At 37.6% G+C, this 27,932-nt stretch overlaps 1 protein-coding gene across 1 annotated transcript; it reads left to right on the top strand.

Moving 5' to 3' along the window:
• Positions 1 to 27,930, top strand: PLEKHF2 (pleckstrin homology and FYVE domain containing 2). Its single transcript, XM_036741217.1, has 2 exons — positions 1 to 236; positions 25,692 to 27,930. Exon 2 carries the CDS (start codon positions 25,706 to 25,708, stop codon positions 26,453 to 26,455), a length of 750 nt encoding a protein of 249 aa, XP_036597112.1. The 5' UTR covers positions 1 to 236; positions 25,692 to 25,705; the 3' UTR covers positions 26,456 to 27,930.
• Positions 27,931 to 27,932: the final 2 nt, after the last annotated feature.

Raw genomic sequence — 27,932 nt, 5'->3', positions numbered from 1 at the left:
GCCGCGCTCCTGGCTCGGCGGGTCCGGATCGGGATCGGCCTCGAGCGGGGGGCCCGGGCGGCGGCTGCGGCGCCGCCTCCTGCTCCGCGGCGTCCACTCGCACCCTCGGAGAGGGGCTCGCGCTGCCCCCGGGGGAGGGCGGTCGGGCAGGGACACCTTCAGCCGCCGGCAGCTCCGCACTCCCCGCTACTGGGAAGCTCTCGAGCCTCGCTGACTGCTGCCGGGCGTCCGACCGGGTAGGTGCCTCCGGCGGCTCCGAAGGGAAACTTTCCGAGCTCTTCCTCCGGCGCGTAGAGCCGTCGCCCTCCTCCCTCCCGGGCGGCGGCGGCGGCGGCCGACGCCATGTTGGGGTCTGGGGAAAACGGGGCGCCCGGCTGCCCCCTCCCTCCTCGGGCCGGGAGCGCGGGAGCCCTGCCCGACGGGGGCCGGGGGCCGAGGGACGGGTGCAGCCGCCGAGGCTTCCGTCCCAGCTCGGCGCACCCTGTCCGGCCCCGGACCCCCGGCTCCCCGCCCTGGAGGCCCGAGCGCGCGCCCCGGGAGCACGTCCCTGGCCCCGAGGCCGGGGATCCCGGGATGGGAACCAATCTCAGCCGGTTCGAGAAATAATTGGCATCTGCACCCTCTGAGGCGGCTTGGGGTGCCTGGCGTGCCCAGGGTGGGGGAGACCGCAATCGAGGACCTTGGCTTGTTTGCGCCCCCCGATTTCCTCCGAGGCAAACGATAGTGCCCCGGTATGATTTCTTCGGAGGCTTTTAAAACCAAGGGTGTTTGTCAGCCTCTCTGCCCTATTATCTGTTGCTGTGTATAAAGCCCCTTGCAGGCTTTGCATTTGGCGATGAACCAGGGACATTACCTATATATTTTTAATGTATATTATTGCAAATTAAGTTAAAATGGTAGTTGACGTTTTTCTTAGTAATATTTGACTTTTTTTTCTTATTCATTCCAAGATAGCTTAAAGACATTTACACACAAAAAATAACATGCTTAGACTCGAAGTAAGGTGAAGTGAGTTTACTGACAAGTAATTTTTCACTAGTTCCTGGGAGCTGTATGTGTACCACATTCCTAGTTTAGTATATTTTATCTCTTTCGTGACCCTCTGGTGCCTAATAGGAATTGAGGTTATATAGTATTATGAAACCCTGAATTAATTTTTCCTTTGCTCAAGCTCTGAACGATGTAATTGAACTATATTAAACATTACGCTTATATTAAATTTAATATTTAACATCAATTACCAATTTGCTTAAAAATTAAAAAAAAAAAACTAAAATAGGATACTTAAATAGGGTAATACATTTAAGGATTTAAGTATCCTTAGAATTAATCTCTAAGAAACTTATTGTAGAGACCTGGAAAGTAGGGGCCATCTGGATCTTGGCCAACCTCCTCATTTTACAGGTGAAGAAACTGACCTGGGGAGATTACAACTTGCGCAAAGTCACAGAGATAGAAGGCAGAATTTTAATCTTGGTCCTCTAACTCCATAATCATTGCCTTTCCATTGTCCTGCAAAACCTGATATACTGAATGAAATTTTTTTTAAGACACCATTTTGATCAGAAATGTGTTACAGTTCACCTGAGTTGTGGGAATGAAATTGCTCTTTTTTGTGTTAGCTTTAACTGAGTCTTAGTGTCTTACAGTAATTATATTTAGAAGGTTGTGGAATGAGGGATTGACCTTTGAAACTTGTCAGTAAGTGTATTAAATACGCTTAATAGTTTTTTCTCTTAACACTCTGTCCATTGCATCCACAATTTGTGTCCTCCACAGTGGTCTGAAAAGCAGCTTCCAAGTATTAAAGCTCCTTCTTTAAATAAAGACCCTTTTCCTAGATGCTCAGCTGAAAGACCAAAGGTGGGCTGCCAGATCCTGGAGTGAAATGGATAAGAACTTTTTAAAAACCTAATTACATGAATTAGTATGTCAATAGGGCATAACCACATGACATTTCTTAATCAAGTCCTGATAGTAATTGGGTCCATCTGTCTTTTTCATGAAATGGATGAAATCAAAGCTTCAGAGGACCATCAGTGATGTGTACCGGAAGTCTGAATTTGACGTCCTTACTAAGTACAACTCAGTTTCCAAGAATAGTTACATCTGCTAAATACCGCTGTTCACACTGACTTGAAAAAAAAATTGGATAATGATGGCACTAGACCTGTATTGGTGTACTTTTCTAATGAATAAGGTTGATTTTGTATACTGCTGTAAATCCCTATTTTTTGTAGAGGTAACAGGCTATATCACTATTATGTTTGGGGACTAGACTAGAACTTTGATTTCATTGATAGCATGAATGAACTCCTGGGTGAGAAAATGCCTTCTGTTAAGGTAGATAGACAACTTATCTGTAACTTTGAGAGGTGAAATGACTTGCCCAGGGTCACAAAGTAAGTGTGTCAGAAGCAGAGATATACCTGGCTTCAAGGCTGATTTCTCCGTCCCCTCTTCCTTGCTGTCTCTCTTTATCATTATTGAAATGAATAAATCAGACTTGTATGTATAACTTAGATTTCTGACCAAGTGGCCCACTGTTGAAAAAACAAAACAAAGCTGAGGACATCTCTGCTCTAGGACTTTATAGACTCTTCGTGCTATAGGATGTTCTTCCGTTAGTTTACCATATTTTGCCTTTTCACAGCCGTACTGAAAACCCATCTTTCCTGACTTGAAATCAATTCCTAAACATGTTTTACTTTGTCTATTAATACTAATCTCCTTAAACTTGGGAGGTATATCTTGTCTGTCTGATGAACCCTTAATACAGTGCCATGAACTCAGTGAAATACAATACAATTTGCTTCCTCCCAAGGTCATTTTAAATGCATAGACATTCTCAGCAATTTAGAAACTTCAGAAGACTAATTTTGAATTTTTTTGTATGACTTGGTGACCCAGTGTTAAACTACAGTTGTTTAAATATTTGTAGAAGTCTTGTAGATGTCAAGGGGGGTGCAGTTACTTTAACTCAACTCTTCATCAGTAGCAGAAGGGAAGTAGTGGGTCTTCATAATGATTGTGTAGATATCCCTCACTAAAGTTACCCCAGCCAACTTTGTTTCATAATACTATACCTAGGAAATAATAAACCTAACAATGTTGCTATAATGGGGACACCAGATACCAGATAATACAAGTCCTTCTGTACTCTCTGGAGAGTAGCCTTTAATACTAAGGCTAATCAGAAATGGTAGCTTGTAAGATGGGGGGGGAGGTGGAGGGAGAGAGGCTTATCAAATCTCAGAGGGATATCACCCCTTGGGCTACTGGAATAGGGCTCCCCATCCTAATTTGCAGGGACAGCAGAGAGAGGCATGTGGCACAGCTCATTCTCACCCTTACTTTAGTCATGTATTAGAATGTATTGAGTTTTTGAGTTAGTCATGTGAGAGATAGTAGTAAATGTTTCATTAAAGCAGTTGTTTGTAGGATGAACTGGAAGGAATACAATTGTTTTCCAAGCTGAATAGAAGAAATGCTTTGAAAGGCATGTGAAGTTACAGTCTTCAACAATGCAAAATAGCCATTGATAGGTAGTGGTAGATTCTGGCATATTCTGTTCAATGATAGACTCACTAAAAAGTAATGACTGAAGTTGGACAGAATACAAAGATAGGCAATGTTAGCCCACAAGGAACAAGAGTGGCCCTTATACATTGATGTGCAGTTTGGACATCATACTGTGATTTTTGAATAAGTCTACATTCTTGTGATTATTATATCAGTGACTATTCAGTAAAATTCTGATGATTGCATGAAAGACATTTTAAGTGATTCTCATAATTTTCAGTAATCAAAGAGTTTTGATTTTATCTTGTAAATAAGTAACAAAAGAAGAGCCAAAGTGGCATAGTGAATATAGGAAGTCTAGTCCTACCTCTGACACTTCGTCTCTGGACAATTAATTCACTTAACCTCTCAATGCCCCAAGCAACTCTCAAAGACAGAATTTCAGCCTTTTTAGAGTTGGAAGAGACTAGAGCAGCCAGCTAGTCCAATGTTGACTTTGAGTTCTTTAAAGGCAAATTAACAAAAAAAAGTGATCTTTTGTGGGGGGTGGGGACCAGACATATGATGTCCTGGCACAGGGAAAATTTCCGTGGATGCTGATCCTACAATTCATCTATAACTTTTAGGGATAGCAATTTATGGAGAAAACTTGAGAAATCATAATATCTGTCTTCCTGTATTTGAAGGGTTGTGTAGAACCCCAGAGGTCAAAACTGGGAGCAATGGGTGGAAGTTACAAATTGGAAAACAGGTTTGATGTCAGAAAAAAAGAGAGCCATAAGAAACTTTAGATCCCTTCTAGTCCAACTCCTCATTTTGCAGATAAGGAAACTAAGACCCAAAGAAGTTAAGTGTCTTGTTCAAGGTCACTCAAGCAGTAAAGAGCAGATGAAGGATTTGAAGCAAGGTCCTCTTCAAAATTTGTTACACTTCCTTTGTTCCATGAATGCCAGGAAGGTAGTAGATTTTCCTTTGGAGGTCTTCAAAGCAGAGGCAGAATGACCGGTTATGGGGTATCTTGTAATGGGGATGTTGTTTCAGCAACTCTGAGTTGGAGCCAAGAAGGATAGTGGTGGGTGTTTTTCTACCTCCACATATATATACCACCCACATCTGAACCCTTCTCTTCGCTCATGACTGGCACACTAATTTAGGCCCACTTCACTTCTCCCTGGACTATTACATGACTCCTAGTTAGTCTCCCTGCCTCCAGTCTTTCCCCTCTTCATTCTATCCTCTAAACAGCTGTCAGATTGATATTCTTAAAGCACAGTTCTGTGTCTCTGCTTCCCTGCTCAAGAAACTCCAGTGCTTATCTCTTGCCTCTCAGAAGAAACACAGATCTTTCTGTTTGACTTTTGAAATCTTCACAGTCTGGTTCCAGGCTACCTTTCTAGATTTTTTGCTCATTGCTTTCCTTTCATCTACTCTGCATATTTGCTGTTCTCCATACATGGTATTACATCTGAGTCTCCAAGCCTTGGCACTGGTTGTCCTCTGTTCTTGTAATGTAGTTGCTCTTCAGTTCTACCTTTTAGTATCCCGAGCTTTCTTCAGAGTTGGGCTCTGGTCACTTTCTTTAGGAAGTCTATCCTGATCCCTCAGTTACTAATACCTTCCCTCCCTTAAATGATGTATTTTGTATTTGCTTTTTTGTGTACATGTATTTTCCCCCAGTAGAATGTAAGTTCTTGGATAGCAGAGACTGTTTTGTTTTTTGCATTCTATAGTTCAACATAGTATACAGTAGGTATCTACGTAGTACACAGTATATGGTCAGTAAGTATTAAGTATTTAATATGTGCCAGGCACTGTGCTAAGTGCCGGGGGTACAATGAAAGATAAAAGACAGTCTCTGTCCCCCTGGACCTCACAATCTAGTGGGAAAGACAACATGCAAAGAACTATGTACAAACAAGCTGTATACAGAGTAAATAGGAAGTAATCAACAGAGAGAATGCGCTAGAATTGGGAAAGGCTTCTGAATGTAGGTGGAATTTTAGCCAAGACTTCAGGGAAGCCAAGAGGCAGAGATGAGAAGGAAGAGCATTCCAGGCATGAGGAACAACCAGAGAAAATGTCTGAAACTAAGAGATGGAGTGTCTTATTTGAGGAATAGCCAGTGTCACTAGATCAAAGAGTATGTGGGGAGGCAGAGAGTGAGGGTAGGGGAGCTGTAAGGTGTTGTTAGAAAATAGTAAATGTCGGGGGAAGGGGCTAGGTTGTGAAGGATATTTGATCCTGTAGGTCAGGGGTGTCAAACACCAGTCTGCCACATGCTGCTGACAACACTCCTGAGTGGGGGCCAGAACCGAATTAAAATGTAATTGGGAAATATTTAACAAAATAAATAAAAGTATAACATAGATAATATTACAGTTTAAAATTAAGTCCATATAGAAAGTTAAGAAGTGATTGAGGGGCCTGGTAACTTCAGACAAGTTTATGGCTCACTTTTCTAATGATATCCTATTTGTTCATATGGTTGTTTTAATTTTCCGAAGTCCTTTTGAATCTCTCCTTGTCTGGTTCTCACATCAACAGGGTTCAGGGCCCTTAAATGATAAGGAACCAATTGGGTTTGAGTGTGTGTGTGTGTGAGTGAGTGAGAGAGAGAGAGAGAGAAACAGACTGATAGACATGGTCAGACTTTCACTTTAGGAAAATCACTTTGGCAGCTGGATGGAGGTTAGACGGGTGTAGGGGGAGGCTTGTGGCAGGCTGACCAACAAGAAGGCTATTGCAGTAGTCTAGATGTGTGATGATACGGGCCTGAACCAGAGTGGTAGCAGTATTAGACAAGAGGGAGTATTTTGGAATCAGATTGGATGTTGGGGGTAAGAGAGAGTAAGGTGCCAAGGATGACATTTAAATTGCAAGCCTGGGCAAGTAACAAGTGCTTGTAGAATTGAATTCAAGACAGTACATTAGTTGAACTTTGTTTGAAGTGAATAAAGTGAAATCAGAATCAGGGAAGGATAGAAGGTAGTGTAGGATGTGGTGAGTTTGAGGGATGGGTTTAAAAGTGAGTCAGAGGGAAATAAAATTAAATTAAAGGTCAGATGTTGAAAGTTCTAGAAATGTTTTATATTTGCCTGCTTTATGCCTTAGGAGACAGGCATGGAGAAAGGAATAGATAGATACAAAATTTTCCACATATTTTAAAGTCATGGGAAAATATTTAAAAGAAGAAAAGAAATATATATATATATACACACATATATAGTGAGTTGGATGGAGAGATGGAAGGACAAGAAAACCATGATCTGAGAGGAATTTCACAGTTTGTGATCATGGAAATAACATAAGTTATGGAGTAACTTATGGAAATAACATGGAAATAAAATAAATTTGGGTTTAAGGTATTGTCACCCTCTTGGAGTGAAGATATAGATCATGGGAGTTACCTTTGGACTAGTGTTCTAGGGGACTTCCCAAGTCCCCAAGGGCAGGAAATTTGGTGGAGAGGAATCCAGGGGCGGATCTTCTTTTGAGGCTAAGTGGCCTTGGAGATAGGAATAGATAGGACCTTGAAAGTGTGAGAAAGTCTTCAAAGTAGAAGTTGCAGGATGATGGCAGCTGAAGGAAGGCCTGGAAATGGCAAGGAGACACAGGACATAAGGATCATAGAATGTTAAGACTGGAAGGAAGGTCATCTACATCTGCTGTAGGGCCCATCCCCCTCATTTTCCCCTTCCCCCATTTTTACAGATCAGGAAACTGAGGCTAAATGATTTGTCTTAAGTTGGAATGGAGAAACTAGCAGACAGGATTAGACGGAATATTTACTGATTTGTGTGCTGGATGCCATATATCAATCAGCCAGCCAATAAACACCAAGCACCTGTTATGTGCTAGGCACTGTGCTAAGTGCTGGAGATACAAAGAAAGGCAAAAGATAGTTTCTGCTCTCAAGGAGCTCAGTCCTAATGGGGAGGACAACATGCAAACAATTATTTATAAACAAGTAAGGATAAATCAACAGAGTAAAGGCACTAGAATTAGAAGGTTTGGGAAAGGCTTCATGTAAGAAGGTAGGATTTTAGCTGGGACTTGGAAGAAGCCTGGAGTCAGAGATGAAGAGGGACAGAATTTCCACTTGTGGAGGACAGCCAGAGAAAATGTCTGGAACTGAGAGATGGAGTATCTTGTTGGAGAAACAGCAAGGAGACTAGTGTTAACTGGATCTCTGTACTCAGAGATGGGGCCTTGGTGTAAGAAGACTAGAAAATTTGGGGTTTGGGAGGGCAGGTTACTAAGGGCTTTGAATGCCAAATAGAGGATTTTATGTCAGCTTTAAAAAAAGTCACCAAGATAACCTTAAAGCACAGGTATATATAACTGGTGCTCTGGTATCTGACTTTGTGTCATTTCCCACAGACTGTCTCTTGGTGCTTGTGTTTGTAGTGTTCTCCCTTCTTATCTTACTCTTAGGCCCCTTAATTTCCTATAAAGTTTATAGTCTAGCTCTTAAGTACAGCCTTTGCTGGTCCTCCCATTTGTTACTTTATCCTTCTTTAGATTATCTTGTAGTTACCTTCCTCTGTGGATATTTTATCTTCCCCTCACCCATCATTTATAAACTCCTTGAAGGCAGTAAGAATAATTGAGTTGGTAAAAATCTCATTTAAAATTGAGAAGAATTTTGATTTATCTAGGACTCATTGCCAAACCCCAAATCTAGAGAAATAACAATAAATTCGAAATTCTGACATTGTAAAATGACCATAAATCTCCATTTTACAGCAGTGTGAAGTCGTCAAGGTGGCAAAAACAATGTGACATTTACTTTGGGAGAGTAACAATTTCACATGACAGTTTAGCTCCTGAGCCCCTCAGTCTTTATCCAGACAAGATACACACTTTATTATTTTATTTTTCAAAAGGATACTTTGAGGATTTACTACTGAGGTATTAGAATTCAGGGTTTAATTATATATGACTCCATGTTGCTAAACCATGCTGCTGAGAAATGACAGCCTGTACATAGTTGGTGGAAGGAGCAGCTCACTGGAATAAAATAAATGTTGTAAACATTCCTAGGGGAGTAGGTGATGGCCCTTTTCTGGTTATGAGTAATCCTTTGTCATAACAAGCATCACCAGTAGTCTTAAGCAAGTAAACAATTGGTGCAGTAGTATTTGACTTTGTATTTGGTATAGAGGATGGGGAAACTAAAGGTCTTTGGGTCAAATTTGGCTCGAGGCATAAATTTCATTTTGCTCATGAGGCTAGTTCCAAGAAGTAATGGGGGTAATATCTGAATGTGTGCTTGCAGTTGCAAAACCATAGAGAACTTTAAATTTTTGCTGGCAATGACTTCCAAGTCTAAAAAATCTGGATGTAACTCTTACATAGTTACATAATAATGATGATGGTGACCTAATGATGGTGACTCCCAGGTTTAAATTCTGAGACTTAGGATATCTGTATGACCCTGGGCAAGTCACTTAACCTCTTTAAGCTTCAGTGTCCTGGTCTGATCTGTAGAATTGTAATACCTATAGTATGCACTTCGTAAGGTAGGTAAAATGGTATATAAGTATCAATTATATTATTATAATAATGGAAGGAGCAGCCAGCATTTCAGAGGGATAATAATGATGGTTGGTATTTACATATTTATTTGATCCTCATGACAACACTGTTAGTTTCTATTACTAGCCTCATTTTAAAGATGAGGAAAACAGATTCTGAAGCTTGCTGAGGGTCACAGAAGTATAGGAAATGTGGCATTTGAATATAGGTCTTTCTTCAGGTACCACACCAAAGTTAATCAGTAAACACTTATATAGCACCTCCTGTGTGTCAGAGACCATGCTAAGCTCTGGGGTATACAAAGAAAGGCAAAAGACAATTCTTACTTTCATAGAGCTCACATTCCAATGGGGAAGACAACATGCCTAACACCTATATACAAATAAGCTATGTTGTGGATAAATTGGAAATAATCAACAGAGGGAATGCACTACAATTAAGAGAGCTCAGGAAAGGCTTCCTTTAGAAGCTGGGACTTTAACTGGGACTTGAAGGAAGACGGGAGGCAGAGATAAGAAGAGGGAGAATTCCAGTGGAAGAAAGCCAGTGAAAACGCCCTGAATTCAGAGATGGAGTGTCTTGTTTGAGGAAGAGCAAGGAAGCCACTGTCACTGGGTGTTAACTGTCTCCACTGAGCTAGGCTGCTGGGGTATCCTAGATGGCAGCAATCACTCTCTTTTGCTGATTCCCCCCACAACATTTTGTACCTCAGAACATTTATCTTATTCTATCTTGTATTATTTATGTACCTATCTTTCTTTCACTGGAGCACTATTAATCATGTAAAGTGTGAAGCTTGCTGTGCTAGGTTTGTATGGGAGACATAAAGACTTTATACCAACTCTCAAGGTATTCCGGTTCCAGTTGAGGTGATTATACATGTACACAAATGTAATACAAATTAGAATGTGCTAAACATAAGTGTTAGGAAAATCAGATGAGAGGAAGAAATTTCTAGCTAAGGCGAGGATCAGGGAGATTCCATGTTTACTATACCTATGCGACCCTCAGCAAGTCATTTTGGCCTTTTAGAACCTGTTTTCCCCAATTTTAAAAATGGGGATAGTAAAGGCAGTTCGGTAGCACAGTGGATAGAGCGCCAGGCTTGGAGTCAGAAGACCTGAATTCACATCCAGCCTCAGATAGTAGGTATGTGACCCTGGCAAGTCACTTAACCCTGTTTGCCTCAGTTTCCTCATTTGTAAAATGAGCTGGAGAAGGAAATGACAAACCACTCCATTATCTTTGCCAAAAACCCCAAATAGGGTCACAGAGCATTAAACACATTTGGAATTATCGAACAGCAGTGACGAGTAATAGAAACTAGCAGTGTTGTCATGAGAATCAAATAAAATATGTAAAATGCTTGTTGCGGAGATACAGCATTTGAAGTGGGGCTTAAAGGATGTCGACAGGAAGAGGAGGGTCAGAAATGAGGGTTCTGGGGGGAGTGAGAGTGATTTCATAGAGTTACAGAATTTTAGATGAAACATAGAGGTCAATGCAATTCAATCCCCTCATTTTGAGGATGGAGGCTGAGGCACACAGAGGTTACAGGACCAAGCCTAGAAGTATGTATTGTTTCTTTATGTTGGTAACAATTTAAACTGATATAATTATAATTTACCAGAACATGTACAAATGTGCTTTTAAGCAGATTTACTTTTGCAAGTTCCAATAAAATTATTGGTCTTAGGAGATTTTTGTTATTCAGGTTTAATGATGAATGAGGAGCCAGTCTTGCCTGTGGTTTATTTGCTTAGACTTTTATTAGTGTTTTTATGTTTTATAATTTTTTTTAACAACTCACCTGCCTCAAAAATAATACTTTTTGAAATGACCAAACGCTTTTATTTTGTTGATGAAAGTACACACATGTACTCTTCTCTACATATGTGTGCTCTGTTTTTTCCATTGAAAAAATATAATTTTTCAGTAGGAAGATGAAGTAATTTCTTGGAGGATATTTCATCTTGAGATTGATTTATTAATGAATCCCCTCTACTCAATCTTTAGTATATTCACTTAGGTACAGTAGTTAAGTGGACTGGGATATCTTTTAAAAATATATGTTGTAAACGTCTGATGAATTGGGATTTGATTTGAACCATCCGTTCTTGCTTTTTCCATATGTTAATGTGGACTTAAATCAGGCAGTCTTATTTTTCATCAGCCTGTTGTTCCTTAAGGACTGATTGAAATCAAAGCTGCTTTGCTTAAGACCCTTTATTAACTATTCCCACAAAGCTGTGGTCCTGTTGGTGCTCTGCCACATTGCTAAAAGGAAAAAGGTGACAAACTTGAACAAAATTTTATTTTATTTGATCTGTCTCTTAATCACTTCTGGCAGTGCACTTATCAGGTATTTTTGTTTTTGCTAGAAAAGCAGCATGGTGCAATGGGTAGAAAGGGTTGGTCTTGGAGTCAGGAAGATCTGAATTTACTGACTGTGATGTTGAGCAAACTGCTTAAGTTTTCAGGGCCCCAGGTGACTCCTTAAGACTTTAGTTGCAGAATAGTTTCCTAGTAATAGCTAATAATAGCTAACATTTATATTATATATGTCAGGCATTCTGCTGAGCCCTTTATTTCATTTGATCCTCAAAACAATCTTGGGAGGTAGGTGCTATTATTATCGTTATTTTAAAGATGAGGAAACTGAGGCAGATAAAGGTTAAGTGACTTGCCCAGAATCACACAGCTAGTGTCTGAGGCTAGATTTGAACTCATGGCTTCCTGACTTTAGGCCGAGTGCTCTATCCACTTCACCTAACTCCCTTTCTGGTAGAGGGAGTTTCTTCTCTGGGAGTCCCCCTACAATAAATGAAATCACAGGTCCAGGACCACCCCCTTCCCTCCTCTGAAGAAAAAAAATTTACTTGCATGTAATTATAATCAGTGAATGGTTCTACTCTGTTTTCTTTTTATGTTTGTTTAAATTGTAAGTTGTGGGGTAGGTCCCACAATCTATTGTTTTCATTATTACAAATAATGCTATGAATATTTGTGTACAAATAGGTCTTTTTTCCCCTCCACTTAATAGCATTCATAGTATAGTTGCTAGTACTGTTATCACTGGGGTAATCACTTTTTTTGCAATTATATAACATTTTTTTGGATTTTTATTTCATGTGTAGCACCTGGCCCCCCCCTCAGGTGTGGCACCTAGAAACTGCTTCAGGTTATATGCCCTGTGTAGGTCATTACTCACTTAAGAACACCCTTGCATCCTCACTGATGTACAGGGTGTTCCTAAAGTCTGGACACACAGGAAAAAATGCATATTTTCAAGAAATGAAATGAATGAAATTTTCAACATTTAATTGGAATATTAACAAATAACATCTTCAATATGATTTCCATCATTTGTGATGCAAAGGTTGATGTGCTTTGCAAAATTCACATGAACTCGATGCAATTAAGTCCACATTGCTGTCAATTTTTAGCACATTCACTCTTTATGCATTTCATGCATTCAATCAAGTGTGTTGCATCTGTGATTTTCATTGAGTACACTTTCTCCTTTAGCATACCCCAGAAAAAGTAGTTAAATGACACAGAGTCTTTGGTGAAACGGTTAATGAGATGTTAATGAGATTTCCTATGTGTCCAGACTTCAGGGACACCCTGTACAGCTAGGGGACACATTAGTTTAAAGCAAAAAGACAGCTGGGTGGTGTAGTAGTTAAGGAGCTGGATTTGGAGTTGGGAAGACCTGATTCACATCCTGCCTAAGTCACTTACTAGCTCTGACTGTGATCCTGGGCAAATCACTTAACCTCTTTCCACCTCAGTTTCCTCAATTTTTGTATCATTAGAGCTTAACGCATTACATAGTAAGTATTTGAGGAATGTTTTTTCATTTGTTAGTGAGTTGGAACAGTTTTTAATATGAATAAATTTCTTCAAAAACTTCATATTCTTTGATTATTTATTTGAACACTAATTTTAATGACCTGCATTAACTCAACCATTTTTCCTAGCCATATGGGTAACCAAGTCTTAGATGCTTAGATGGGGAAATGCGGGATAGGACTAATAGAGGAAGACTGTTATTATAAAAGGATGTGAAGTAAAATGCAAAGAAAAGCTGGGGAGAGAAAGCTGACTTAAGGAGAGACATGTTTTCTCTTAAGATCTTTTTGCCAATCCTTTTAAGTATATTTTTTATTGTACTTCTGGATGAGCTCCTCTTGTTCCTACCTACTCCCTGCCTTCTCCAAAAACATAACAGTAAAACTAACTGAAAGAATAAGCCAACCTACTCATGAGATAGCTGAAGTGTTTTATTAGAGCTTTGGTCAAGAGGTTGATGTATTGGCCATTTGTGTGTTCTCTGATGTTGGCCATTGAGTGTTAAATTTGAGGAATTTGTTTACCTTAGTTGGTACTAAAGAATAGCTAGTTGGTACCTTAGTTGGTATTAAACTTGGGTTTAAGCAACACCCTTCAATATAAAGCAAATATGGAATATATAGGGTGCTCCCAAAGTCTTAGTATTAGTACGAGTACTAATTGGGGGGGAGCCCTAACCCATTCTCTAAACACCTTAAGAAAGTCATCTATGCTATATATGTCCACTTCCTCTCCTACTCTCTTCTAAACCCTCTGCAATATGGCTTCCAGCCTTATTCAGTTGAAACAGGTCTCTCCAAAGTTACCAACAATCTCTTACTTGCTATATCAAATGGCTTTTTCTCAATCTTTACTTTTCTAGACCTCATTGCAGCGTTTTACACACCTTCTCCTGGATCCTTTCTCCTCTCTGGATTTTTATGATATTGCTCCCCTGGTTCTCTTCCTGTCTCTCTGACTGCTCTTTCTCAGTCTCCATTGCTGGTTCTTCATGGCACTCCCATTAATCATGAGTATCCTCAAGGTTCTATCTTGGGCCCTCTCCTCTTTCCATTGTAAATTTGATGATCTCATCAGCTCCCATGGTTCAGTTATCATCTCTGTGTAGTTGATAGGGGGCAGCTAGATGGTACAGTGGATAGAGTGGAGTTCAGATCTGGCCTCAGACACATTCTAGCTGTGTGACCCTGGGCAAGTCACTTAACCCTGTTAGCTTCAGTTTCCTCATCTATAAAATGAGTTGGAGAAGGAAATGGCAAATCACTCCAATATCTTTGCCAAGAAAACCTAAAATGGAGTCACAGAATCAGACTTGATTTAAAAATGACAATAATAGCATGTAGTTGATTCCCATATCTATATATGCAACCCTCATCTTTCTCTTGAGCTACAGCCCTACATTACCATTTGCCTTTTGGGCATCTTATCCTAGATGTCCCATTGTCATCTCAAACTCAGCATTTCCAAATACTCATTTTTTCCCCCAAGATTCCTTTTCCAGATTTCCTTATTGCTCTCAAAGGTACTACCATCCTTGGACTCCTCTTTAGATGCCATCTTGCACTCTTCATTCTCATCCCACATATTCCATATGTGGCCAAATTTTGTCATTTCTACTTTCACCTCTTTTCTATACATCTTCATTAACATCTAGTTCAGGCCCCCATCACCTCATCACCCTCTCCTGGACTATTGAAGTGGCTAGCTGCCTAATTAGTCTCCCTGTCTCATTTCTCTCCTTCCATTTCGTCTTCCATTCAGATGTCAAAATTATTTTTAAAACCACTGGTCTCACCCCGCCCCCCATCTCCCAGTTACCTGCAGAATCAAATATGAAGTCTTCTGTTCCTTTTTTTACAAGGCACTTCATCTACTGTCTCCATGCCATGCCTTTGCACTGGCTATCTCCCATTTCTAGAATGTTCTGCCTCTTAGCTTCTACCTTCCTTGGCTTCTTGAAAGGCTCAGTTCAAATCCCGTCTTTTTTTGGAAGACCTTTTTTCTTAGTCTTCCACTCCCCCTCCCCCCCCAACCAGTGCCTTTGTCTCTGAGATTACATTCCATCCACTTTATATATCTTGTAGGTAACCACTTATTTTCATGTTGTTCTTTCATTAGAAAGTGAGCTCCTTGATGGAAGGGACTGTTTGCTTTTTTTTTTTTTTATCCCCAGCACTTAGTAAGTGTTTTAATAAATGATTGTCAAACGGCTACAAGAGTTTGCTTCTTTTGGTAACAGGCATAGCTATATTATTCCAGAGACAGAATACATTACTATAAAACCTTTAAAAATATGTAGCAAATGATAATTTTTGAAATTATAATTCTGAAATTCTGTCAGCTGGGTGGAGAAAAGAAAAGTTATAGGAAAAGGTAGTAGTAACTATAGGCCCTAAGGAGAAAGTGACCATCCAGGGCATTATACTTGTCAATATTTTAATAATTTAGAAAATTTTAATTATGGTATTTTTCACTAACAACATAGGCTATGGAAGCATATTTGAGAATGTGGAAAATGTTACTTTTTTTTTTTCAATACCGAATATTAGCTTTATATTAACATAAATCTGAAAGCTCATTACTTAATTTTTGGTTTTGCTAAAATGAGTAGTTTTCATGTCAAACTCAGATTAATGTGATTACTGTAAATGAAAGGTATAACAATTTTGTACTGTGGAATAAATGCTTGGCCATTTTTTAAAGAATAGGATAGCTGCTTTGCCACAGTTCTTCAATTAGTGGTAGATGAGGAGAGGGCAATTGGTTCTTTTTTGCTTTTGGATATAAAATTTAGTAAATAAAACAATAACTTTATATAATGTTCATAATAATTATGTATATAATATTTGTGCTTAATATAGTGATGTTTATAAATAATAATAATAAATAATAGAATAAATAAAAATAATGAACATTGCCAGTGAAATTTTTCAAGTTTTCAAAACAGTTCTATCTGTCCATTAGAATGTAAGCTACTTGTGGGCAGAAACCATTTTTTGCTTTCTTAGTAGATTGCAGTGTTTGTTGGATTGAATTGTTTTTGAGCAATAAAAATGAGATTTGTAATGATCTCTATAAACAAGTTAATATTAACTCATGCTTTTTAATTTCGTTAGATCATGTGACTCAGACTCATGTGACTTAGGCTTTCTTGTGACTTAAGCAGGTCATCAAAGACCCTCGATTCAAAGACTCAAAGGCACTTGATTGCCTTATTGCTGAGAAACACTACAAAAGAAAAAACAGCGAAAAGTCTCACTTTGCTTGCCATTACAAAATATTAAAGAGCTACTTCTTCATTGAAGGCACTTTTTTGTATGGCTGGCAGTCTCTTTTAGATCAAATCCAAATCCTTGTAATTGAAGTCCCTATTCTGGGACTAATCTTGAGATAATTGAAGAATCCCATTCAAATAGCATATTCTCATTAAAAGAAATAGGCAGGTATGTAAGGTCATTAACTGGTCATCCAGAGCTCACAAGATTTAGAAGCCTTAAAGCAAGTGATTTTTTTCAGAGTAGTGATTATTAAATAAAGGATATGACTGTCTCCCCAAAATAGCCTGCTTTTTTGATTTCATTCATTGTAGCATTGTAAACTGCAGAGCTAAGTTCTTTTTATTAGCTATCAGATAAAATAAAATAAAATTTGTAAAATGGCTTTTCATTCCTAATTAGTTGATTTGTCAAAAGAGAAGAGGAAGCAGTCTACCCTAAAATAGTTTAAACTTACCCTAGGGAGTATATAATCTTCTTCCTCACCCTTCATCTTGTTCCTCTTTCTTTTTAAATGTTCCTTTCAGGTTTCATGTCTAGTATTGTTAATGTAATTACAAATTAGTATTTGCTCAAAATCTGGAAACACGTTGATGGGCCATAAGACTTGAAAACTGAAAGAGACCTTAGATAAATTTTAATGTAATACTTAATTTACAGAGTATAGGAAGGTTAAGAGACTTGAGAACTGTCATATGATAAGTTAGTAACAGTGTTGGGGCCAACTGGGTTATAACCCAATGCCCTTTCTATTTACTGTGTGCTCAGCAGCTATTTTTAAATTAGTATAGTAAAATTTACTGATAAGATAAATCTCATAATGCAGTTGGAAAAAACTTTGGAGAGAAAGTCATTTGGTCCATTTATTAAATGCTTCTTATGTGCTAGGCTGTACTTTAGTGCTGGGCATATAGAGAAGGGCAAAAAAGTCAGCTCTCAAGAGATCATAGTCTTATTTATATCTCCAACAAATGGCTGTTGAGTTTGACCTGTAGAGCTTACCTCCTACCCACAGGATTATATTAAGGATCATATTTGCAATAGCAACAACATATCTTCAGCTTTTGGGAGCAGTTCTCTTCAGTGTTACATTTCTTTTAGAAAATCATGTTGCCTCTTTGTATTGCATACTTTAAGAGCATGACAGATATTGTATTAAAATATTTAATAAATTAAATGTAAAATACACCCCAAAAAACTCCATTAAGGAGGGACCTGGATTTTTAAAATTCTTGTCTGTACTTTTAAAGAGGTATTTTAATATCAGGAATCCTTTAAAATTTTCTAACATGAACTTCACAATTGATGACATTTTGTTTACACATTTCTGCTTTGGCATCTGAAGTTGGATAATACTAGACTGAAGAGTTTGGTCTTAATTTGATGATGTGTATGTTTTTTCTTCCTAGCTAGATTATAATGAGTGCTCAGTAAGTATTGTTAAATGGTTGAATATAGTCTGTTTGTATCCAGATGCCTTCTTGTACAAAGATTTGCACCTAGGATTATTGTGTGGTTTAAAAAAAAAATCACAAATTAAATGTAGCTCTCCCCTACCTTGTGAGCCCTCTCTCTTTAAAAAAAATTGTTTTAGTTTTCAACATTCACTTTTATAAGATTTTGAAAAAAGTTCTAAATTTTTCCCCTTCCCTCTCCTTCCCCTTTCCCCATGAGAAAGAAAAAACAAAAAAAAAATAGTATGCTTCAATCAGCATTCAGACGCCAGTTCTTTTCTCTGGATGTGGACAGCGTTTTTCATGCATTTTTTGGAATTGTCTTAGATCCTTGTATTGCTGAGAAGAGTCAAGTCTATTAAAGTTGGTTATCACAATGTTGCTGTTACTGTGTACGGTGTTCTCTGCATTCTGCTCACTTCACTCTGTATCAGTTCCATGTAAGTCTTTCCAGGTTTTTCTGAAGTCCCGCCTGCTCATCATTTCTTATGGAACAGTAGCATTCCATTCCATTTGTAAACCACAGCCTGTTTAGTCATTGCACAGTTGATGAGCTTTTCTTCAGTTCCAGTCCTTTGCCACCACAGAACTAGTAGTGGTTTTGCTGGGTCAAATGATATGCATGGTTTTATAGCCCTTTGGGCATAATTCTAAATTGTTCTCCAGAATGATTGGATCACTTAACAACTCCACCAATAATGCATTAGTCTTCCAATTTTCCCATGTCTTCTCCAACATTTATCATTTTCCTTTTTTGTCATATTAGCCAACCTGATAGGTGTGAGGTGGTAGGGACCTCAGAGTTGTTTCAATTTGCATTTCTCTATAGTTTTTTTATTTTGTTTTTTTTGGTAGGGCAATTGGGGTTAAGTGACTTGCCCAAGGTCATACAGCTAGTTCGTGTTTCGTGTCTGAGGCTGGATTTGAACTCAGGTCCTCCTGACTCCAGAGCCGGCGCTCTACTCACTGTGCCACCTAGCTGGCCCTTATAAATAGTTTTAATTTCTTCATTTGAAAACTTCCTTTTCATATTCTTTGACCATTTATCAATTGGGGAATGACTTGTATTCGTATGAATTTGACTCTGTTCTTTATATAGTTTAGAAATGAGACCTTTATCTGAGACACTAGCTGTAAAAATTGTTTCCTACCCTTATGTCTCCCTTCTAATCTTTGTTACATTGGCTTTGTTTGTGCAAAACCTTTTTAACTTAATGTAATCAAGATTATCTATTTTGCATTTCATAATTTGCATATCTCTTGTTTGCTCATAAATTCTTCTGTTCTCCATAAATCTGGCAGGTAAACTATTCCTTTGAGCCTTCTCTTTTAAAACAAGGATTAAAAAAGGAGCGGAGGAGGGAACCCAGGGCTAATGTAGAAATTTGTTTTCATCTACTATGCATATTTATTACAGGGGTTTTATTTCTTCCCCTTTAAAAAAAATTGTGAGGAGGTTGGTTAGGAGGAGTGACTAGTGATTGGGTTGTTCTTTCCCTGGGAAAAAAAAGTATCATTAAAACATTGAAAAAAAATGTATAGAAGAGAACAGCAGGAAGGGTTGAAGGAAAACAGAAAAATAGAACAGCTTTGAAAGTAACATGTTGAATTTATTATGTACTTAAAAGGAAAATCAAGCTGTATGCAGTAGAGATTTTTGGTTTTACATCCAGTTCTCTTTTTCTGATCTACTTTGTATATGGAAATACTAAATAAATAAACATCTCAAAGCTCTATCCAGATTTGATTTCTGTGATGGTCAACTTACTTTCATACCTATTACTTTTCTGGATAAAACTAAATAAAATTTAGTAAATTCATCTTGTAAAGATTTCAGTGTTAATTGTTTTATATGTGATAAAGGAATTGTCTAAGATGTATCATGTCTTAGAATTATTGACTGCCATCATCATTTTTACTTTTTAGACTTTGCGTTTTTCTAGTCTGTTTTCATTTAAGTATGTAATTAGGTTCCTACTTGCTCCTCATGGTACTTAAGTAATTCGGTTGGTTTGTTAAATACATAGATGTATTGTAAAACTCGTGATACTGGAGAAAGAACACTGATTCTAGAGTCAAAGGACCTTAAGCCTGTTTAGCCTTGATGAAATTACTTACCTCTCGTGGGCCTCAATTTCCTCATCTATAAATGAAGGTAAAAAGTGAGTGAATGTACTATAAGACCTCTATAGTCAACTTCCAGTTATAAAGCTATAAGATCCTATATATGTTATGTTTATTCCACTAAGTAGCTGATACTCAGCTTAGGTAGTTAAGTTACATTATAATGAGCTCCTGTGAATAGCCAAATTTTGTTGCAATGAAATTTTGTTATGGTGAGTGTGTATTACTAATATCAGAACTGGAAAGAAAAACAGAGTTGAGTGGGGGGAAAACCTGTGTCTGGTAGGGAAAAGTAGGGGACATATCACCTTCCTTACTTCTCTTTTCCTCTTAAGACCCAGGATCTTTTTGGATGTTTTTATTTTGATGAATGAATCAATGGAAAGCATTTATTAAATGCATACTGTGTGCCAAGCACTATGCTAAAGGCTGGGGATATAAATGGAGAAGTGAGAGAATCCCTAACCTCAAGAATCTTATATTCTAATAGCCTGAGACAACACATAGGTGGGATTGGTGGCCAGGAAAAAGTGTTTAAATCTGGAAAGTCACAAGGATGGTGAATTGAGTCATAGGGAGTCCATTGACATGTTCTTTGTAGGAGCAGTACTCAGGGAAGTATAATATACTACCATCTTCTGTGGCAGGGTGATTGTCTAGGAGCATGGTCTCAGTCTGAGGACTGCTTGATATAGTAGTGACCTAACCTAAGTGAATTTGCATTTGTTGACATCTTTGGCCCTAGGGCAGGAAGTTCTAAAATGGAGTAGATTAAGTCCCACCAAGCTAGGTCTCTAGAGATCCAGAGGGCACGCTGCAGTAGGTCAGATGGTGAAAAGATGGCCAGGGAGGATGGCTGGAGTGGTATAATTGGCGTGTTTTGGTGGTGATTGGGATGTTAGTTTGCAGGGATGAGGGCTAGTGACAGGATATTATTGATTGGTAACTAAATAAGAGATCTTCAGCCCAGCTTCAACTCTGTATGCAACTCCACTTTCATTTTGGTAAGAATAATATATAGTAAAGTATTTTTGTTATAAATGCAAAATTTGCAAAAAAAAACCACAAGGCATAAATCAGAATTAGACTTGCTAATAATTTTAAATTTTTATCCATCATATCACCAGTGGATGAATGTGTGTACCAGTATGCATTAGTTCTGTATACACTGACACAGCTATTTCCAAATTACAATAGTCTGCCCACAATCTGTGATCTGTTTGTGACAAATTAGTCACAAATTTAGTATCAAATTAGACGTTTAGTACCAAATATGCATAGGGAAGCAAAACAGATTCTTTCATTTGCCATGTCCAAAAAGTTTGCATCTGCACCCCTGAGCCTATCATGTGAGAGTGGATAGCATGTTTCATCATGACATTTGTGAAATTGTGGTTGCTCACTGTGTTGGTCAGAGTTATTAAAATCCTTCAAAAAGTTGTCTTCACAATGCTATTGTTGTCATACAACTTGTTTTCTTCTTTATCCTCACTTCACTCTACATTATTTCATGCAAGTCTTCCCTGGTTTGTTTGAAAGTGCCCCATCACCGTTTCTTATGTGATAATAATATTTCATTACATCGACATGCCATAATTTGTTAGCCATTCTCCAGTTGATGGGCACCCTTTTTTTGCCACCCTGAAAAGAGCTGCTATAAATACTTTTGCACATAAAGATCCTTTCCCTCAACTTTTTAGGAGTATAGGTCTAGTAAGATATTGCTGGGTCAAAGAGTAAAGTAATAACATTTTTGTAACAACTGATTTAACCAAATTTCCCAATCAGTGCTTGGGGAAGGTAGGTGGCACACTGGACAGAATGCTGGACCTGGAGTCAGAAAGACTGAGTTCAAGTGCAGTCCCAGACACTAGCTGTATGACCTTGGACAAGTCACTTAACCGTGTTTGCCTCAGTTTCCTCATCTGTAAAATAAGCTGAAGGAGATGACAAACTGCTCCAGTATCTTTGCCAAGAAAACCCCAAATGGGGTCATGGAGAGTTGGACACAAACAACAGTAATCGTTTCTAGTTCTTTGCTACTACAAAAAGGTTAAGTGTTTAATATTAGCAACATTTATGGTTGTCAGTTCTAATCAGTTAATAAAGGGTAACCATTTTTTCTCTAAAATTTTTTTTGGAGTTTAAAAAACAAATTTTTTATTTTTATGTTCTTTTTAAAAATAAAAAAGTTCCAAATTCTCCCTCCTCCCACTCCCCTCCCCTTTGAAAAGGCAAGAAATGTGATATCAGTTATACATATGAAATCATGCAAAATGTATTTCCATGTTTGTTATGAACCTTGCTGTAAAATTTCCCATTTCCTGCTTTCCTTCTAATCTTGGCTGCATTGGTTTTGTTTGTGCAAACCCTTTTTAATTTAATGTAATTAAATTAGCCATTTTACTTTACTTCCCATGATCCTTTCCATCTCTTGTTTGGTCATAGTCTTCCCTTATCTGTATTTTCTATGCATCCCTAATTTGCTCACGATAATGTCCTTTATATCTAAATTATTTGCCCATTTTGAGCATTTCTTGATACACAGTGTGAGATATGTTGATCTATACCTAGTTTCTGCCAAACTGCTTTCCAGTTTTTTCCAGCAATTTTTGTCAAAAAATTGTCCCAGTTTTGTCCCAAAAGCTTGGATCTTCGGGTTTATCAAACACTAGATTACTGTGTAGATTACTATGATAATTTACAACCATGTATTGTGAACCTAATCTCTTCCACTGATCTATTACTTTATTTCTTAGCCAGTACCAGATTGTTTTGCGGATTACTGCTTTGCAATATAGTTTGAAATCTGGTACTGCTAGGCCTCCTTCATTTACATTTTTCATTGATTTCCTTGATATTGTTTTTTAAAATGTATTTTTGTTTGTTTTAAAAAATATTTCTCAATTAAATGTAAATTTTTAACACTCATTTTAAAAAAAATTTATGCTGTATTTTATTTTTAAAAATTCATTTATTTATATTTAACGTTCATTTTTAGAAAAATTTGAGCTCCAAATTCTCTCCCTACATCTCACCCCTCCCCAACCCTTCTTCACCCATTGTGAAGGCAAGAAATGGGCTTTGATTATATATGTGAAATCATGCAAAACAATATTTCCATGTTACCCCTGTTGCCCCCAAAAAAGACAAAGAAAAATAAAGTGAAAAAATTATTCTTCAATCTGCATTCAGATTCCATCAATTCTGTCTTTGGAAGTGAGGTACCATCATCATGAGTCCTTTGAAATTTCCTTTGGAATTGCCTGGAATCATTATTGCTGAGAATAGCTAAGTCATTTACAGTTGATCATTGTACAGTATTGCTGTTACTGTATACAACAATCTCCTACTTCTGTTCACTTTACTTTGGGTGACTTCATATAAGTCTTTGCAGGTTTCTGAAACCATCCCCCTTGCCATTTCATATAGCACAATAATATTCTATCATGATCATATACCACGGCTTGTTCAGCTATTCCCTGATTGATGGGCATCCCCTTGATTTCCAATTCTTTGTCACCACAAAAAGATTCTTTCATTTGCCATGTCCAAAAAGTTTGCATCTGCACCCCTGAGCCTATCATGTGAGAGTGGATAGCGTGTTTCATCATGACATTTATGAAATTGTGGTTGCTCACTGTGTTGGTCAGAGTTATTAAAATCCTTCAGAAAGTTGTCTTCCCTTCTCTTTGGGATTCATACCTCGTTGTGATATTGCTGGGTCAAAGTTTTATAGTTTTATAATTGGACCAGTTCACAACTCCACCAACAGTGCATTAGTGTTCCAGTTTTTCCATATCTCCTCCAGCATGTCATTTTCCTTTTCTGTCAATTGACAGGTGTTATCCAAGAGTTTTCTTTAGTTCGCATTTCTCTAATCAGTAATGCTTTTGAGCACTTTTCGTGTGACTATTGACAACTTTGATTTCTCCTTCTGAAAACTGCCTGTTCATATCCTTTGACCATTTATCAACTGGGCAGTGGCTCTTATTTTTATATATTTGGCTCAGGGCCCTGTGTATTTGAGAAATGAACCCTTTATCAGAGAAACTTGCTGTAAAATTTTTTCTCTGGTTTCCTGTGTTCCTCCTGATTTTGGCTGCATTCATTTTGTTTTTGCAAAAACCTTTTAATTTCATGTAATCAAAATTATATATTTTACTTCCTGTGATCCTATCCATCTCTTGTTTGGATCGCTCCCCTAATTTGCTTATGATATCACTCCTTATGGCTACATCACTTATCCATTTTGACCTTATCTTGGTATGTACAGTGTGAGATGTTTTATTCCTAGTTTCTTCCAAACTGCTTTCTAGTTTTCCAAGCAATTTTTGTCAGATGGTGAATTCTTACTTCCAGTGCTTGGGTCTTTGGGTTTACTGTGGCCATTTACTGCTGGGTATTGTGTACCTTATCTATTCTACTGACCACTCTATTTCTTAACCAGTACCCAATTTTGAGGATTGCTGTTTTATAATATAGTTTGAAGTCTGGTACAGCTAGGCTGTCCTTCACAATTTTTTTTTCATTGAACCTTGATATTCTTGACCTTTTGTTCTTCCAGATAAATTTTATTATTCTAGCTCTATAAAATTTTTTTTTTGGTAGTTAGGTTGGTATGACACTGAATATAAGTAATTTAAGTAGAATTCTCTTTTTTATTACATCGACTTGGCCTATCCATGAATAATTAATATTTCTGCAGGTGTTTAGATCTGTCTTTATTTGTGTTTTGTAATTGCATTCATATAGTTCCTGGTTTTGTCTTGGCAGGTAGACTTCCAAGCATTTCCTGTTGTCTGCAACAGTAATCATTTTTCAAAGGTTAACATAATTCTTAAAGAATTACATCTCGTGCTATGATGGATATAGTATGCTGGATTGCTTGCTATTAATCCTGAATTCTGATTTTCATTCCTTATGAGTTCATGCAATACTCAGTCATAGGATTAGAAAGTACCCCTCAATCATGGTTGAGGCAAAGTCATTCCAAAACTCAGTAGTTATACTTTGAGGTTAGCTTATTTTTGAGGCAAATCCACACCTCTAGATGATCCCATTAATTTTCTTTTAAGAACAGTGTTGACCCAACAGGACTTGAAGAAAGACCAGGTTGAGATAGCTAATACTACAATCTTTGCTGTCTCTGGACTAATTTCCCATATATGCTCCAGGTTGGATGATTTAAATTGCAGCTGAAATATGTGTACTAGATTTTGATGAATGGTGGGTCCTTTTCAGCTCTTTTCTCTTACTGTGGTTATGCAGAGCTGTAATGACTGAAATATGTCACTTTATGATTTATAGAACAACCCCATCAGGTCAGTGGTATAAATAGTATGTCCTTACCTTAGAGATGAGGAAATTATCCCTTCTGTAAATCTGTAATCTCATTGGTAATGATATTAAGCTTGGTAATTAACATCCTTCAAGCAGCTTCTCAAATCCCTTTTCTTCACTGCTTCTTTCCATGATTAGAAGAAAAAGAGTTAACTTTCTCCAGGCCCTAGCCAGATAGACAGCTCTTTGTTCCTTGGCACTCCACAAAATAAACTTCCTTGGTTTTATGAGAATATGTTGGTTTTGAAGTTATGAAACTTTTTGTGCCTGGCTCGTTAAGCCAACCTCATTACTTGGTGTCATACCTTGTACTATTTGGATGTAAGCTCTTATCAGTAGGGAAAGTGCTGTGTGTCAGAACCTGTAGATGCTTTGATAATAAATAGCATTTTGCGGGGGCAGGCATTTCAAGGATTGTCTCGGTGATCTTACTTTTCTACTAGGAATTTTGGAACACTTGACCCTTTTATAAACAACTCATTCAGCATATTAAATTTAGGTCAAGTAATTTGTCCTAGCTTTTGTGAACTTTTCTCTCCCTGTATGCCAACAGTTTTTCTTTTCTCTCTCCTTTTTTTAGGCTACTAGCAGAAGATGGTGGATCGATTGGCAAACAGTGAAGCAAATACTAGACGTATAAGTATAGTAGAAAACTGTTTTGGAGCAGCCGGACAACCCTTGACTATTCCTGGACGAGTTCTTATTGGAGAAGGAGTATTGACTAAGTTGTGTAGAAAGAAGCCAAAAGCAAGGCAGTTTTTCCTATTTAACGATATTCTTGTCTATGGCAATATTGTCATTCAGAAGAAAAAATATAACAAGCAGCATATAATTCCCCTGGAAAATGTCACTATTGATTCCATCAAGGATGAGGGGGACCTACGGAATGGATGGCTTATCAAGACACCAACTAAATCATTTGCTGTTTATGCTGCCACAGCTACTGAAAAATCAGAATGGATGAATCACATAAATAAGTGTGTTACAGATTTACTCTCCAAAAGTGGGAAGACTCCCAGTAATGAGCACGCTGCTGTCTGGGTACCTGACTCTGAGGCAACTGTGTGTATGCGTTGTCAGAAAGCAAAATTTACTCCCGTTAATCGTCGTCACCATTGTCGCAAATGTGGCTTTGTTGTGTGTGGGCCCTGCTCTGAAAAGCGATTTCTTCTGCCTAGCCAGTCTTCTAAGCCTGTGCGGATTTGTGATTTCTGCTTTGATCTGCTTTCTTCTGGGGACTTGGCTACATGTCAGCCTACTAGATCAGACTCCTATAGCCAATCGCCTAAGTCCCCTTTGAATAATGTATCTGATGATGAAGATGATGAAGATAGTAGTGACTAAAGATATGAAAGTATTTTCAGAAACAGAATTGAGTGTGATCAGAGATATCTGCTTTGGGGGTGATTTATTATTGTGGCCTCCAGAAATTTCATTCTAGCCATAAATTTACCTGAGAAACTTCCAACCTATGTGCCTCAGTATATTCTATAGAAAATGGTTTCACTCTTCTGCAGGGATAGACTATTACAAATGTATCACATAATTTTCCACCTTCTTGTACTTGAGTTTTTCTAGACTATCCTTTTCGTATAAGGTTGGAAAAATTCAGTTAGCTTTTTAAAAAATTAATAAATCATATGCTATGTTGATATTTTCATCATTTCTGTATTTTGGTATAAAAGAAAATTAAAGCATCATAAAATTATGGAAAACTGAATGTACTTTTGAATTAATAAGTTATTTACATAAGATTAGTTTTTCTAACCATACTATCTAGTGATTAAGGCCCCCTAACAAACATAAGTTGTCATTTATTTGGCATGACTTTGTTTTATTTTTGATTTTGTATGCCATGTAGTGCCTTAAATTGATAGCACAGTTACAGGAAATAAGCCCCTATGTTCTCACTTTTTCAAATGTTGTAAACAAGAGAAAAACCCATTGGTGCTATTTGAGATAAATATCACAAAATTAATTGCTTACGAAAGGAAGTCCTAACCATGGCTTCCAATTTGGAGGTAGTCATTTCCACATGGGCAGGTTTGTCCCATAAAATAGTTTAGAGCGATTATATTCTTACGTTTTTATAGGTACCAAATTGTATTTGACAAGCCAGAATTTTACATTAATAAGGCTGTCAAGTTTAAGAATTTACTTTCCAATTTATCAAGTTTATTTTAAGCCTTTTCAGTACTGTTAGTCTCTAATTTTAGTAAGAATTATTTTAAAAAGTAAATTGAATGGCTTTAAAAGTTGAAACTAAAATGAAAAATTTCCCTCTGATTCAGTGATAAATGAATGAAAAGTAACTTGTTAACAATGGAAAAGGAACTTGGGCCTGAAAAGTTGGAATTAAATAATTTGCATAAATGATCAGTGCAGAAAATATCTTTAATATACTTAAATTTGAACAGATTTCTATCTTTAGAGGTCTTCTTAGCCCAGTATAAAATAAACGTTGAACTTAAAATTAATAGTATGCTAGGTTTTGTAAAGTTTTGTAAAATCCCAAACTATATTTCTATTTTTGTAAAATGGTAGTATGTTTAATTTGTTTCTGATGTCTTTTTTGAAATCCATGAAAATAGAGTAGCAAATGATCTTTCAAAATTGTGAGCTTTGCTCAGTGTGGGTTATTTTTGAGAAGTGACCATTTCTGCACTGTTTGCAAACTTCGAGGTAACCATTAGGTCAAAAGTATATTTATTGAATAAACCTGTATGTGTATTGCACTAGTTTTCCTGTTTGTATGCTGGAGATAACTATAGTGGTTTTTTGTATATAAAAATAATCAGTTTAAAGTGTATAAACTATAATT

The sequence above is a fragment of the Trichosurus vulpecula genome, chromosome 1, assembly GCF_011100635.1.
Source record: "Trichosurus vulpecula isolate mTriVul1 chromosome 1, mTriVul1.pri, whole genome shotgun sequence".
Taxonomy (NCBI): domain Eukaryota; kingdom Metazoa; phylum Chordata; class Mammalia; order Diprotodontia; family Phalangeridae; genus Trichosurus; species Trichosurus vulpecula.
This window is presented reverse-complemented; position numbering and strand designations above follow the sequence as displayed.